The sequence below is a fragment of the Schistocerca serialis genome, chromosome 1, assembly GCF_023864345.2.
Source record: "Schistocerca serialis cubense isolate TAMUIC-IGC-003099 chromosome 1, iqSchSeri2.2, whole genome shotgun sequence".
NCBI lineage: Eukaryota > Metazoa > Arthropoda > Insecta > Orthoptera > Acrididae > Schistocerca > Schistocerca serialis.
In genome coordinates this window covers 646,387,861-646,404,834 of record NC_064638.1, presented here as the reverse complement: position 1 = coordinate 646,404,834, position 16,974 = coordinate 646,387,861, and the positions used below count along the sequence as shown (strand labels likewise).

The following is a 16,974-nucleotide window of genomic DNA, read 5'->3' as shown; positions in this document are numbered from 1 at the left end:
ATTCCGTCACAACGAACAGCGCCTTTCGTTTAATGACGTCCATCCCAAATCCTGTATCATTTCTGTGACACTCTCTCCCATATTTGGCGCTAATACAGAACGTGCCGCCTTTCATAGAACATTTTCGATGTACTCAGTCAGTCCTATCTGGTAAGGATCCCACATCGCGCAACAGTATTCTAAAAAAGGACGGAAAAGTGTAGTGTAGGCGGTCTCCTTAGTAGGTCTGTTACATTTTCTAAGTGTCCTGCCATTAAAACCCAGTCTTTGGTTAGCCTTCCCCACAACTTTTTCTAAGTGTTCCTTCCAATTTAAATTGTTAGTAATTGTAATACCTAGGTATTTACTTGAATTTACCGCTATTAGATTAGAGTGATTTATCGAGTAACCGAAGTTTAACGCGTTCCTTTTAGCACTCATGTCGATGACCTCACACTTTCCGTTGTCTAAGGTCAACTGCCACTTTTCGCACCACTCCGATACTTCTTCTAAATCGTTTTTCAGTTTGTTTTGATCTTCTGATGACTTTATCAGTCGATAAACGACAGCGTCATCTGCAAACAACCGACGACGGCTGCTCATATTGTCTCCCATATCGTTTATACAGATAAGGAGCAGCAAAGGGCCTATAACACTACCTTGGGGAACGCCAGGAATCACCTCTGTTTTACTCGAGGGCTTCCCGTCAATTACAACGAACAGAGACCTCTCTGACAGGAAATCACAGATCGGCCGGCCGAAGTGGCCGTGCGGTTAAAGGCGCTGCAGTCTGGAACCGCAAGACCGCTACGGTCGCAGGTTCGAATCCTGCCTCGGGCATGGATGTTTGTGATGTCCTTAGGTTAGTTAGGTTTAACTAGTTCTAAGTTCTAGGGGACTAATGACCTCAGCAGTTGAGTCCCATAGTGCTCAGAGCCATTTGAACCATTTTGAAATCACAGATCCAGTCACATAACTGAGACGATATTCCATAAGCACGCAATTTCACTACGAGCGGATTGTGTGGCACAGTGTCAAAAGCCTTCCGCAAATCCAGAAATATGGAATGGATTTGAAATCCTTTGTCAATAGCACTCAGCACTTCATGTGAATAAAGAGCTATTTGCGTTTCACAAGAACAATGTTTTCTAAACCCATGTTGACTGTGGTTCTATAATCCTGGTGCATATCGACGTTAACGATATGGGCCTGTGATTTAGTGGATTACTCCTACTACATTTCTTGAATATTGGTGTGACCTGTGTTACATTCCAGACTTTAGATACGGATCTTTTGTCGAGCGAACGGTTTCATATGATTGTTAAGTGAGGAGCTAATGCATCAGCATACTCCGGAAGGAACCTAATTGGTGTACAGTCTGGACCAGAAGACTTGCTTTTATTAAGTGATTTCAGTGGCTTCACTAGTCCGAGGATATTTACTTCTACGTTTCTCATGTTGGCAGCTGCTCTTGATTCGAATTCTGGAATATTTACTTCTGCTTCTCTTGTGAAGGCACTTTGAAAGGAGGTGTTTAGTAACTCTGCTTTGGCAGCACTGTCTTCGATGGTATTTCCATTGCTATCGCGCAGACAAGGCATTGATTGTTTCTTGCCGCTAACATACTTCACATACGACCAGAATCGCTTTAGATTTTCTGCCAGGTTTCGAGACAAAGTTTCGTTGTGGAAACTGTTATAAGCCTTTCGCATTGAAGTCCACGCCAAATATCAAGCTTCTGTAAAACACCACCAAACTTCGGGATTTTGCGTCTGTTTAAATTTGGCATGTTTGTTTCGTTGTTTCTGCAACAGTGTTCTAACCCGTTTTGTGTACCAAGGAGGATCAGCTCCGTCGTTTGTTAATTTATTTGGTATAAATCTGTCAATTGCTGACGATACTAATTCTTGGAATTAAAGCCACATAATCTATACTTATATTATTAATTTAGACTGAGTGGAGATTGTCTCTCAGGAAGGCGTTAAGTGAATTTTTATCTGCTCTTTTGAACAGGTATGATTTTCGGCTATTTTTCGAGTAATTGCGGGTTACAACTTCAATCTCGCTACGACAGCGCTGTGTTCACAATCCCTGAATCGGTTTTGGTGCTCGTTATTAACTCAGGATTATTTGTTGCTAAGAGGTCAAGTGTGTTTTCACAATCGTTTACTATCGCGTGGACTCATGAAATAATTGTTCGAGATAATTTTCAGCGAAAGCGTTTAGAACAATTTCGGATGATATTTTATGCGTACCTCCGGAATTAAACATATATTTTCCCCAACACATCGCGGGTAAATTAAAGACACCAACAACCGTTATCGTATGATTTGGGTACATGTTTCAAACCAAACTCAAGTTTTCTTTGAACCTTTCAGCAACTGTATCATTTGAATTGGGAGGTCGGTAAAAGGACCCAATTATTATTTTATTCCGGTTGCCAACAATGAATGACCTCTGTCCATACTAACTCACAGGAAGTATCTACTTCAATTTCGCTACAAGTTAAACAACTTCTTACAGCAACAAACACGCCTCATCAAACTGTGTTTAGCCTATCCTTTCGGAAGACCGTTACGTTCTCCGCAAAAATTTCTGCTGAACTTATATCTGGCTTTAGCCAGCTTTCAGTGCCTATAACGATTTCAGCATCAGTGCTTTCTAATAGCGCTTGGAGCTCTGGTACTTTCCCAACACAGCTACGACAATTTACAACTGCTATACCAATGGTTCCTGTATCTGCGTTTTTCCTGTGTTCAGCCTGCACCCTTTGCGACTGAAGCCCCTCTTGTGTTTTCCCGAGACCCTATAACCTAAAAACCCGCCCAGTCCTCGCCACACAGCCTATGATACCCGTGTAGCCACCTGGCCTATTCAGCAGAACCTGAAACCCAAACAACCTTTGCCGCAAGTCGAGGAATCAGCAGCCTACACGGTCACAGAACCGTCTGAGCCTCTGATTCAGACCCTCCACTTGGGTCTGTACCAGAGGTCCGCAATCGGTCCTGTCGTCTATGCTGCAAATGGTCAGCTCTGCTTTCATCTTGCAAGCAAGAGTGGCAGCCTTTACCGCTGCTCGAAACCAGAGAAAATTTCTTGTGATACAAAGTGACACACATCATTGGTATCGACGTGAGCCACCACCTGCAGTTGACTGCACCCTGGGTTCTTCATGGCATCCGGGAGGACCCTTTCCACCCGGTATGCACACGGAGTGCACATTGGATTTCTTACCGTTCTTGTCAGCCAAGGGGCCCCATAAGTCACCTAAAGTTGGAGCTCCCAACTACCAATAATCCCAACTTCTGCGATTGCCCGGATCTTGCATTCTGAGTGGTTTCTTCTGAAGCAGGACAGGCGACAGCATCTGGCTCAGCGACAGTGTCAGCCACAGATGGCACCTGGAACCTGTTTGTCGGACAAACCGGGGAGGCCTCATGTGCGGCCGCCTGGGAAGTCTTTCGCCATCTACTTCACCCCTGGGCGACCTCCCACTCGACCACACGTGAGGGGTCAGCCTCAGTGCGAGCAGTAACTGGGTTGGCCATGGGTGAGGACCGATTGAAGGTCTCCGACCTGCTGGACGTCCGTTGGATACCCACGGCTGGCCCACAACAGTGGTGCCCAACCACTGCAGCCTCAAGCTTTGTAAACGAAGCCATCACAGCCTGAAGCTGAGAGCAAAGGATTTCTGAGGATAATAGACATACTTCGCTGCTACTGTTGATGTAAGAGTTCTTAACGAGTTTCGACTGAGATATTCTAAAGGTCTCGATAATTCCCATGTCGGGGCCAGAAGTTACCCACATCAGTAAATGGAAATAGGTCTGAAGCAGCATTTCAGAAATGTGATGATGGAAACTGAGATTCAACAGGTAATGACTGAATAGTTCTTCCAGATTTGTACAGCAGCCATTTACTCGACCTGTACTGCTTGCTGTGGTATAATAGAGAAGTTTCTGAATTTTGTCAGCTATAGCTATAATGTCTGATAGATGGCCATCGTTTAACACCTCCAGACAATGTCGGGATTTCATGGACTCCCCTTGAGAGATTCGTAGTACTGCCAGCCTATCTACTTTTTTGACATCTTTGTGTACTGGGACATTCTTCCCATCCCACTAACTTGGCTACCGTTTGAGTCAACTTGAGATGAATTTGTGGATGTTTTGCATCTCTAAATTTTTTCTGAGACGTTGAGGAGAAGTTCGGTATATAAACAGGCTTACTGTTTCAGCCCGGAAGCTTATACAGCGTCTATTGATATGTGAACCCCAGTCCTGACGCCTGTCAAAACACCATAGAGGCATGGAGTAGGAAACTGACAAGTACCTGGAAATATTGTTACTGCTGCCGTTTCTACCTTTGGTGATATTTGCTGAACGACATCACAGAAATTTTTCCTGTCCTCATTACTAACACTTCTATGCCTTCTTGATACTGAATGATGTTTATTATATAATTTATTATATATTAAAATTGAATATTACTATACAGGGTGAGCCACTAACTATTGCCACTTAAAATTGAAAGTATGATAGTAGCTGCAAAGTTTGTGGGACAAATCCTACATGGGACAATGGTGGTAGCTAGGTGCGATCGTATCAGAGATATGGTCAACTTTCTTTTTTTAATGGGATGCTATAGTTCCGTACTTATTTTCTGATAGCGTCTATTGAGATGAAGCCAATGATGTGTAACAGTAAGGTCTTTGAGGGTCAATGAAGGTCGCAAAAGTTGCATGAACGTCCACTTACAGAAGGTGTTCGAAGTGATGAAATCGGTATCAGTTGTGCTGCGATCTTATTATCATGGATTGAGTGGTATTCCTTATCACTGCGGCACTTGCTGCCACAATTCTCCCTCGAATATCGGGCAAATAGTAAGTATTTGCCGAATACGTCGTATCCATCAACGCGTCATTGACAGGTGAACACTATTCGACGGTTTCGCAATACAACACTAATAGGAACGATAAGACTAGTATCGTCGAATCAAGCGAATGTGAATGATGTATTCATTCGAAGGACAAGTCAATATGCTTCTCATTTACGGAGAATTAAACTAAAACTCTGCCCAAACAAGGCATGAAGACTCAAGGGTACCGACCGACCATCCTTAGACTACAGGCGTCACTGGATGCGGATATGGAAGGTCATGTGGTCAGAACACCGCTCTCCCGGCCGTATGTCAGTTTACGAGACCGGAGCCGCTACTTCTCAATCAAGTAGCTCCCTAATTTACCTCACAAGGGCTGAGTGCATCCCGCTTGCCAACAGCGCTGGGCCCACCGGATGATCACCCATCCAAGAACTAGCCCAGCCCGACAGCACTTAACAACAGCGATTAACTTCGTTAATTTGACATGAACCGGTGTTACCACAGCGGCTCATTCAAGGAGAATGCTAACGAAATTCAGTGAGATCTACAGACTTATATGCTGAAAATATGTGTATGATAAATTGAGAACAACTGGATTTTAACGCATCGGAAACATATCCAGCAAAGGAAAGTGAATAACGAACAAATGGAAATTGGTACTCCTGCCACTGTGGTTTGAGATCCTTGTGTTAGTTAGCGTCAAATCTCAAGGGAATCTGCATGAACCAGAGTAATCTTGTTCGTGTTCTGCATCGCCATAAATATCATTCTTATCATATCAGTCTCCACCAACAATTAACTTGTGCGGACTGCATGTGTCACATTGAATACTGCCGAGGGGCGCAATTTCAGATTTAGTAGGATGGAACATTTATTAACTTGATTTTATGTACTTACGAGGCTACATTCACGAACAACGGAAATGTTAATTGGCGTGACATGCATTATTGGACTACTGAAAATCCACGTTGGCTGCTGCAAGTTGCAGACCAAAAACAGTGGTCGGTGAATGGATGCAGTCGGATTCTGGAGCACAGATCTATAGGCACCTACTTCATCGATCTTAACGGCCGGCCGCTGTGGCCGAGAGGTTCTAGGCACTTAACTGTGGAACCGCGCTGCTGCAGAGGTCGCAGATTCGAATCCTGCCTCGGGCAGTGTCATGTCCTTATGGTAGTTAGGTTTAAGTAGTTATGAGTCTAGGGGACTGATGACCTCATATATTGTCCCATAGTGCTTACAGCCATTTAAACCATTTTTTGTAAATCTTAATGGTAGGAAGTACACCACATTCCTGCAAGAAACATTAGATATGTTATTGGAATAAATACCTTCAGCAACAAGGAACAGAATGTAATAGCAACACGATGGGTGTCCGTCAAATTTTTCGCTGAAGGTTAGAAATAAACTGTAGAGATAATTCCCAAATCGTTGGATTGGAGGTGGAGGAGATGTGTCGTGGCCCGCTCGTTCGCCAGACCTGACGCCTCTGGATTTTTTCTTGTGGGGATTCGTAAAAGACGTTTCCCATAAAGACGTTCCAACTACACCTGATGATATGCGACAGAGATTTGTCGGAGAATGTGCTGCGGTAAGTGCCGATGTGATGAGGAACACCACTCAACCCATAATAAAAAGATTGCAGCACCGCATTGATACCAATGGTCTTCGCTTCGAACAATTTCTGTAAATGCCACCTTTGAAACCTTCGCTGACCTTCAAAGATTTTACTGTTACACATCATTGGAATCGTCTCGATAACGGATATCAGAAAATAAGTACCAAACTACAGCATCCCATATGAAAAGAAACAAAGTTGACCTTCATATCTCTGAAGCGACACCAGCTAGCAACAAAAAATCATCATATTATGGACCCCGTTGTCCCATGCAATTTTTGTCTTCCAAACTTTTGAGCTCCTATCATATTTTCGCAGTTATTCTTGGTGGGAATAGTTAGTTACTCACGCTGTATACTAGGATTAAAGTCTTAAACAGGGTTACTAAAAATAAGTATATCCATCAACAAAATTTAATTAAATAATGATAATAAGAAAATATAATAAAATTCTCACAAGACGAATTCGAAATTTCATGGACGATGAGGGTCGTCTTGTAGTTATCTGATAAACAAAATTTTTCACTTGTCGTTTTTATTGATAGGAACAAATTAGGAGGGTGGGAGCTGACAGATCAAAAAAAAAAGTTGTTCTTATATCATGGTCTTAGTTCAAAATTACTATGCCACCAAAGACTACTATGCTACGAATCTTTGATGCATTAGCATTTATCCCACAAAATGATTTTTCAGTAGTCTCCGGCAGCAACACATTTCGAAAGCTTCTCTTCATATCTTGTGTGTACTGTTTCGGAATCTAATCCACTCCGCAAAAGCTATAATCGAAAAAAATAACTTAAAAAATGAATTCGAAAAACTGATTTTTACATTCAATTTGAACAAATATCTCTTTCTCAGGTACGATTTTCTTTCTTCCGTCAGCCTGCATTTTAAGTCATTTCTACTCCGGCCCTCTGCATATCACAATCCGTATAATTTGATCTTCATCATTTACTTTACTGCTTAAATGACAAAACTTATTTACTACTCTCAGTGCCTCACTTACTAATGTAATTCCGCCGACATCGCCTGACTTAATTCGGCAACAATCTTTCGCACTTGTATTACTTTTGTGGATAACTACTTTTCCAAATTTAATTCATTTCGTTTCATTGATCTTTCTAGCCTTTTGCAGTTTCTTGTAGATTTACAATGTCTTCAACAACAGCAATAATTTAGTTTCCTCTTACCAAATTTTAATTCCCTTTCCTAATTTGAACTTAGGTTCCTTGGCATCTGTCTCAGCGTATTGAATGAATATCATTGACCGGCTACAACGTTGTCACACTCACTTATCAGTTATTGCTTCCATTTCATAATCTAGAAATCGTATAACTGCAGTCTTGATTCTGTACAGGTTGTAGATAAATTTCCGCTCCCTTCTTATTACCTACTCTCATTAAAGTTTCAAAGAGTCCATTCCAATCAATACTGTCGAAAGCTCTCTCTAAGTCCACAAATATTGCGAGCGTATAGTTGCCTTCATTTAACCTGTCATCCAAGATCAGTCATTGTGCGAGCATTGCCTTCGGTGTTTCTACACTTCTCCCGAACTCTTACTCAACTTCCCAGAGGTAGCTCCGTATCAATTTTTAGATCGTCTTTAATGAACTCTTATCAGTATTTTGCTACTACGAGTTTCAAAACTAAGAATTCGGTTATATTCAGTCCTGACAACAACATTTCTTTAGTGTACCAAGATTGCAATACGCTAATACGCGAATGAGACACTGAGTGAATTATTACAGTGCTTAAGACCCTTGATTCGCGTTCGGTTTCCCGCCACCCTCATTAAGATATTAACTGATTTCCGTGAATAGTCGTCAACGAGACATTGAACTCAAATATTTCTTACGTAGAGTTTATAAAATAAGTATTGTCAATTTTTATTTGTCAAGATCACGAGTTTTGGAATGCTGTTATTATGACTCAGTACTTGATTTTACGCCATGGACATTGTTTAACTACATATTACCATCTGAAGATGTTTGCGCCCGTAATCGAAACAAGTGATGTCATTTTATAAAATCGCTATTTAGACAAATAATTTTTACATTGGAGGTTAAGATGGTTTTCCATTTTCTTTTGTTTCTGATTGGTCTGATGCAGCCCGCCACGATTTTCGCTCCTGTGAAGATTTTTTCATCTCAGAGTAGTACCTGATGCCTATGTCGTCTACTGTTTGCCGCATGTATCCTAATCTGTATAGTCCGCTACAGTTATACTATCTTCAGCTCCCTGATGTCTTAAAAGATGTCTTATCATCCTATCCCTTTCACTGGTTAGTGTTTTCCATGTATTCCTGTCTCCACGGATCATGCGCAGAACCTTCTCACTCCTTTTCTTATAAGTCCACCAAATTTTCTTCTGTAGTACAAAATCTCAAATGCTTTTATTCTTTTCTGTTTCTGTTTTCCCAATGCCCATATCTCACTGCAGTACAATGCTGTCCTCCAGACGTCCATTCTGAGAGATTTTTCCCCAAATGAAGACCTGTGTTTCATACTAGCAAATTCCTCTTGACCAGGAGTGCCATTTTTGCCAGTCCTAGTCTGCATTTCATGTCCCCCTTGGTCCGCCCGTCACGGGTTAACTGTCTACTTCGTGATCTCCAGTTTGGCTGCTAAGTATCTGCTGCTTTCCGTTAGTATCATCTTCCTTAGATTTACTTTCAGTCGGTTTTTTGTACTCATTAGATATTTAATTCCATACGGCAGCTACCGTAATTCATTATCACTTTCACTGAGGATAGCAATATTTTCAGCGAATCTTGTAATTGATATCGTTTGACTCTGATTTTAATCTCACTCTTAAAACTATAATTTATTTCCGTCATTGCTTCTTCGATGTACAGATTGTACAGTAGGGGCGAAAGACTACATGCGTGCTTACCCCAGAGCACATTCTGACGGTGATGAGCCTTATAAAAGAAGTATTGGTACCAGTACCAATGTAGACGCCTGCTGTGCTAACAATCAGAGAGGTGCAAGCAACAGTATTGATGTGCAGCACGGCCAAGAGAGAGAGCGAGAAGGGTGGGGCATCGCGGCCGTGACCCGTGGTCGCGCAACTTACCGCTGACGGACGCGAACGGGGAGCTGACCTGCGACGTCATGTTGGCAGAGCCGCCAAGCAGCTCAGCTCCGTATAAAAGCCACCCCGCGCTGCTGTCCGGCACCACATGCGTCCAGTCCAGCAGACGCAACAGGTGCATCGAGCAGCCATGCAGGTGAGTGGTCTGCCTCGTTTCCCACCACTGGAGTTGTCTTCTTCGGGTCTATGCCTGTCTGTAATGGCCTTCTCGCCGACGGGATTACTCCTAACCTCTTCTTTGCAATGAGTGACATTTGTCTTTGGGACCTTTTGGTCAAATGCGTGAACGGCGTGGCTAGAAGCACCCTAGAACCCATACAATGGATCTTGTCTGAATTTTCATAGACAAACGAAGAGTGGGAAATGGACAAATAAGATATGAAACTGATGAGCCTGAAGCTTGAAAATAAAATCTCTAAGTAAACAGTGTAATTAAGAAATATTTGATTAATAATTTGAGGTAAAACTGAAGTATTTCACGAACCATTGGTTTCGTTTGTTTTAGCTATGTAAATGTCGTGACGATATGGTCAACTCCTCGAAGCACAGTTATTTTGCACACAAAAGTTGCATGAGATTCATATTTAACTTTCAAAAAGGTTTGATCGGATTAGATACTAAATTGAGTAAATTGTATATTGTAGAAAGCATGGTTCCTGAAGAAAATCTGAAAATTAATAAAAGTTAGAGTAACCTACCAATTGTGTTACGAAATATTTTGTCTGAAAGTACGTGATAAAATATGCTAGTGAAAAGTTTGATGTGCCCTTGAACTTAAAATTCTTAATCGCCATATTATTCGCTGTACGTGATTTCGAGAATCATCCCAAGGAGTGTCACGCGTTTCTCTAATTTATTTTACTTCTTGCTTTTGGGTAAATCATTGCACCAAACATATCATGGTTCTTAACTTTCAATTTTTGGTAATTAGTTCTGTACAAATAGATTTTGTGAGTTTTAAACTATATGTAAAGTACCATCTTATATGTTGTTCAAAACAATCTTCAATTTTTAGCACCTATCACGTTGATCGACATCGTAAGGCACTTACGAAGTTCTGTGGCACATGTCAAAAACGTTTCAGTAGCAACATGCCACATTGAACTTACTCGGATGTTTGCGACTATATGATGTCACAAATGACACATAAAAGCAGGATACAAAAAATCAAAAACAACTAAAAAGCAACTGAGATCGTGCTTTACACACACACTTTAGATTATCAACGGCTCCATCAACTGAATATGTGGAACTTTCATAATATTACTTTAGATATTTGTCCCGAGAGGGGTAAGGTGAAAATCGGTGTGAGCTACATGAATCCTCATGTCTAACTAGCTTACAGTTATTATAGGGGGGTATAAGATAATGGAAGCTCTCTTTGGCTATTCAGTTGCCTTGATAGAAAACAGTGATTCGTAGTGATGGCATGCATATTTACCACATTGCATCTCACAATGGGCTGGGAGAAGTAGGTTATGCGAAGCTGTTTTCATTGTCGACTATTTTCGTAAAGGCGTTAAAACAAACTGTTACAGTGTAGGACCAGTCAGTTACTGTTTCTGAAAGCAACAACACTGAACGGATTGAGACGACTTACCGCATTTAGAAGCTAAGGAGGAACTAGCTATCGGTACGTACCAAACAACATATTTTGTGATTTTTCCGGAGTCACTTGAGACTATTCTCGGCATAGTCTTCCGGCATAGTGGCAAGTCTTACACTCTTATTAAAAGGAAATGACTCACCACGGAGTATTTGCCCGCATGGGTGGGAAACAAAAGAACAAATGATTACAATTTCCGAAAAACATTTTATGATTTCTTGAAGAGAAAGAGCTTGAATCAAATTCAGCAAGTCAACAATGCGCTGGTTCTCTTCTGGCCCCTATGCAAGGAGTTTTTCAGCTTGGATTTTACTGAGTTGGTGGATGTCCTGCTGAGGAAAATCGTGCCAGTTCTGTCGAACTGGAGCGTTAGATCGTCAAAATTCCGAGGTAACTGGAAAACTTTGTCCGTAATGCTTCTCAAGTAGGGAGGTATCTGGCGACCACGGTGGTCATGACAAAGTTTGGCAAGGACGAAGACAAGCAGTAGAAACTCTCGCTGTGTTCGGGTTTGCATTATCTTGCCGAAATGCAGCCTAAGGATGGCCTGCCAAGAAGGCCAAGAAAAGGGGGCGTAGAAACTCGTCGACGTACCGCTGTGCCATGAGGGTTCCGCGGATGACAACCAAAGGAGACCTACTACGGACAGAAATGACACGTCAGATCATCACGCATGGTTGTCAGGACGTATGGTGGGTGAGAGGCTGGTATCCCACCGCTGTCTGGGCGGCCTTCTGACACGCCTTGGTCCCGGAATGTCACTGACTGGAGCTGAACTGTCTTCAGTGATGAGTCCCGATTCGAGTTTAGAGCGATAACCATCTGGTTTCTTGACATTTAGCATTCCTTCACCTTTATTCGACAATAACTGTCTTCTGCAACTTAACAGTCACATACACACAGATTTGTTATATCATTATATACAGTTGCATCAGTGTATACAGATGTAGTAATTTCCTTGTACGAGAACATTCACAAAAAATGCTCAAGAAACCATAAAAATTTTGCAAAACAATCAATACGTCAGTAATATTTAAACAAGACTGATTAAATATGTAATTATCATAAAACATCTCATTATGAAAACTATGCTACGACTGAAGACGTTCAATTAACAATAATCACAAGGATTAACATAGATTAATTGTGACCAACAACCTAATCTGTGCTAACCATTCTCTCATAGCGGGGTTACCTGTAATTGTTCCAAAGCACTGAATGTTACTTTCATACAGGCATATTTGAATAATTTCAATTACTTTAAAATGTTTGTCATTAGAAAAACATTAATAATATCAAAAGCAAATGAGTCATACATTCATTTTCGACCTGGATAATCGCTTGTAGAAATTGGTCTCCAATCAATAATCAAGATAACGTACTCTTTAGGAAAAGTAGTATGTGGCACTGTACAGTCTTAAGCTAATCTGTGTCATGGGCAGTCAAATGAAACTGAGACAGGAGAGAAAAACAAAGTGAACCCTTTATTGTCTGAAATGTAATCCCTGTAACTGTTAAAAATTTTGTCCCTCTGTGAGACAACACAGTCAGCGCCTTCACGAAAACAAGTCTACCCTTGCATACGGAAACGGGACTATTCCTGGGCATGCACCACTACGTCCAAAGCAAATCACCAGTCACGCTTGTCTTTCTTCAGGGCTTCAAAAATATGTAAGTTGCATGGGGGAAAGAGAGGGCATCTGGACTCTATGGAGATTGTTTTAGGCTTCCCGGCATAGTCGAAACAACCTTGGCAATATGTCGGCGAGCCCACAAAAGTTTTCATTTGACTTGCACTTATACAAAAGTCCTAGTTGGTCACTACCTATTCACCATCGCCTCTTGCAGGCCCTACTGGTATTCGCCTTGGCGTCGCTGGCGGCGATGGCCGTGGGCGAAGCGCCCACCACCAGCTACGGCGCGCCATCCCGCCAGCTGCCGAGCCAGCCTCAGCGTCGCCAGACGCAGCAGAAGCAGCAGCAGCAACCACAGGCCTTCGCCCAGTCGCAGGCGCAGCCGTCATTCGCGGCCCCACAGCCAGCCTCTGGATTTTCTGCAGCCAGCTTCCGCCCACAGTTCTTCATTCCTGCACAGGACTTCTCCCGCCTCACAGACTCCTACCACCTGCCTACGTTCACTACCTCCGCCCCCACAACCACTGAGGCTGCCACCACCACTACTGAGGCTCCTTACAACGTAAGTATATTAGGGCAAGGGCCGTGTAACCAAACTGCATTAAATTCTCAGCAATCCACTTTGTGTTAAATTTTCATCACATCCACATGCAAGTATTATGAAATGTTCCGTGAATTCAATTAGAGATCGCTAGAGGTAAGCCGACGTTCTATGGGGGAAAATACGATTGAGAACATTCAGAGAATCAGCATTTCTGGTTGATTGTAGAAAGATTCTGCTGCCTCCAACGCAGGTTTCGCACCAGGATCGCGAATACCAGATAAAAGACAGTGCGATTGTAAACGTAGATGTAGGCGTAGAACTAGGCAGCCAATATAACGTTTCATATGACTGCTTTCTGTCGAACAGGCACACTTTGAAATTTAAAACTAAAATACGTGGTTGTTTATATCACTGATTTCAGCTTGTGGAGATCCTTGAAGTGGCAGACCACCTCATGATAAAAGTAGCAACAGTCCTGTTTTCTATTCGGTCGAGCAGGTCATAACAATTCAATAAAACATGGTGTAGACTTTTTTTTATTCATACAATAATGAAACAGTCCAATTCAGTTAGTGACCTCTTTATAACCGCTGACCAGAAATGAAATATTAAACAAATGTGAAATTCAGTACGTAATCGCCAAATTACCTTCACAGAGTAACCTTTTGAATATAGTGTACATTTGGTCCTTCATCCTGTCACCTTACAATAACGTTGCTTCCTTTGCCCACAGTACGGCAAGGCGGAGCTGCGTGAGGCGGAGGAAAGCGGCGTGTACTACGTGCTGCAGCCAGATGGCCGCCTGCAGCGCATCGCCTACGCCCACGGCCCCGCCCCCATCTCCGCCGCGCCCAAGCAGCAGCAGCGAGCCGCCTCCAGTGAACTGTCTGCCCTGCAGCAGCCAGCGCTCACCCCCGGCTACCTGGCGCGCTTCCAGTACCAGGACCTGCATCCTGCCGGCGCTCCCATCTACTCTTACAAACAACCTGAGCTCGTGCGCATCAGCTAGTCTTCTTTATGTATTGTAATTCAACAACACGACATCGTTTTCAATATGATAACCATGCCAGACAAGTCGCTTCATTACAATACTTCTTTTCATATGTTAGTTTGTTGTTGACTACTGTTGTAAGATCTGCAATTTATATTAAATGTTTTTTACCAGCTGCAAAGTTTTTGTTTAATAAACTATGTTATCAGTGCTTTACCTTCCAAGGCATATGGTCCTGTAGTGATAACTACAGTTGTTACATACTGCGAATGTAACATGCTACCTGCCACATAAGGCACTGTGCAGTGTCTCGAACTGTGTAGACCAACGATTAGTTACCTGACAATGTAGAACAAGTCAAACATCTCTTTGATGGGAACATGTAAAAATATATTTTTCTGTGTAAGAACTATTTTCTGACGATGAAGGAATTTAAAGAATGAATAATGACAGAGAAGTAGCTATTCTGTTCATGAAGAGGAAAACTGTAATTTTATCTGGGATTGAAATTATACAGTAAGATAATTAAAAGATGGAGATGTATAACAACATGGTGAGACAGGAAGTATGGATTGGAAAGCCTTCTGTTGTAGTATTGTACAGTGTACAACATAATAACTTCAAAATACTTTATTTAAAAATCACGTAAGTCTCTACACATGGAGACATCAGATAATTTCTGTAAAAAACAAAATGATAAGAGTAGATGAAATAAAACTTTAAAGTGGTAAAGAGTTTCAAAAGCAGGCACTAAGTCTGACCATAACATACTCATTATGAACTGCAGGGAAAAGTAGATCATTAAGCAAGTGGGACACATCAACTGAAATAACTAATGATTGTTGCTAATTTTGAAGGCAGCATTCAACAAGTATTGAATAAAAAAGCGGGTAGAATTACAGTAAATGGATAAACAACCAAAACCTACATATGTCTAAAAGTAAGAAAATCTAAGTAGCAAAGCAGGAATAGCTAGAGGAGAAATATAAGCCTGTGCATATGTGGATGCCTAGAGAAACATTGATGTAACATATATGAAAATTAAACATCGAAGAGAAAAGAAGCAGTAGTGTCAATATTAAGATCTCATGTGGCAAAGCAGGGAGCGAATAAATTGGACACCTGCGCGAAAGTTAAAGACATGAAGGCAACATTATGAAAACACAACGGGAGGTAGATTACAAGATGGAAGCACAATACTGGGAGAACAATTTGACAAGGTAATGGAAGACCTTAGTAGAAGCAAATTAAGTTCAGTAGTTGATAAGTAGTAACGGAATCCACAGAGAAATTTGAAAAGGGAACTTCTAGTTGGAGCACGACTAATGTAATGTTGTCAGAGACGGCTGAGAACTTTGAATATCAGTTGAACATAATGAATTTGGTCTTAGAAGTAAATTACATAACGAACATCTTTAAAAGTCAAGCAAGATGTGTCGAACTGAACCAAGTGATGCTGAGGACTGCATTAAAATGAGATGCTAAAAGGGTTGATGAACTTTACTATTCCGTTAGCAAATTATTGCTGTGGCCAAAGTAGATAGGATACAGACTCCAGACAAAGGCAAGAAAAAAGTTTGTGGTAAAAGACCTTTTCAACGCGAAATATAAAACGAAATGGTGGGGATAGTCTTTTCTGAAAGTATTTGGAATATAAGCTTGTACATAACTGAAATGTGGACAGTAAACAGTACAGATATGTTACACTGAAGAACTGCATTATACCAGTCTTGGGGCTACAACTGCTTATTCTTGATGAAATCTTCTTCTTCAAGCCTTACCTTTGTTCCTAAACGAGCTGAAATTAATATTCGGCACTTCCAGCTAGTGAACACATTCACTTATGGAATCGATTCCATTTTGAATATAAGTTTTCACTCAGTAGACATGGTTAGTAGTTACACACAAGTTGATTTCAATGACTGTTCACCAAGCGGCATTTTAAATATTTGAGTATCGTAACTCGACAACGATAGACTCTTTTTCGTACATGTCGTTCATCAGTTGAGTGATAAGTCAGAATGTGTGTGGTACCAATTTCAACTTCCAATTTGTAAGATGAGTTCACACCATAAAGAGGAGCAACTTACGGGCACGAAGTAAGCTCCCATAAAAAATAAATCCGTCTGTGTTTTTGCAGTGTGTTATAGAACTGGTTTTAGAAGTAGTAGAAGGCACGTCTCGAAAATCAGGTAACAAACTATACACGTACTAGAAAAACATGCTCAGATACCCATAACGCTATACTAGAATATGGATGGCAAATAAACTAAAACTAAAAAATAAATTTACGTTAACTTGTATCACGGTTTTGTTTAAAATAACGATATTTTGATAAATAATTGAAAGACATGATTACAAGGCTAAATCCCTATAACGATCATTGGAATACCGCACCCCATCAGTCGTGCAAAGAACCACTGGCCGAGAAGGTAAGTGGTGATATAATATGGCGTCTTGAATATGAATCCAAGGTTAGGAAGGATGAAGATGCACAATAGTATTCGTTGTAAAAGATAATAGACTTACATACATCGGTCAGGAACCCGTTCAAATGAATGTTCAACAATGCATGAGAAATAAGCGTTGTGAGAATTAAACCTCAAATTTTAAATCAGTTATTACGTCA

The 16,974-nt window shown here is 41.3% G+C and overlaps 1 protein-coding gene across 4 annotated transcripts in view; it reads left to right on the top strand.

Moving 5' to 3' along the window:
* The window catches only part of LOC126478914 (uncharacterized), a 90,107-nt gene that overhangs the window by 45,747 nt on the left and 27,386 nt on the right, over nt 1-16,974 (top strand). For 2 of the 4 annotated variants that reach the window (XM_050103745.1, XM_050103744.1), the window contains exons 3-4: nt 13,157-13,372; nt 14,088-14,300. In XM_050103745.1, coding sequence (XP_049959702.1) covers nt 13,157-13,372; nt 14,088-14,300 — 429 coding nt within the window. The remainder of the gene's footprint in view (nt 1-13,156; nt 13,373-14,087; nt 14,301-16,974) is intronic. The other 2 variants (XM_050103741.1, XM_050103740.1) reach the window with 1 other exon arrangement.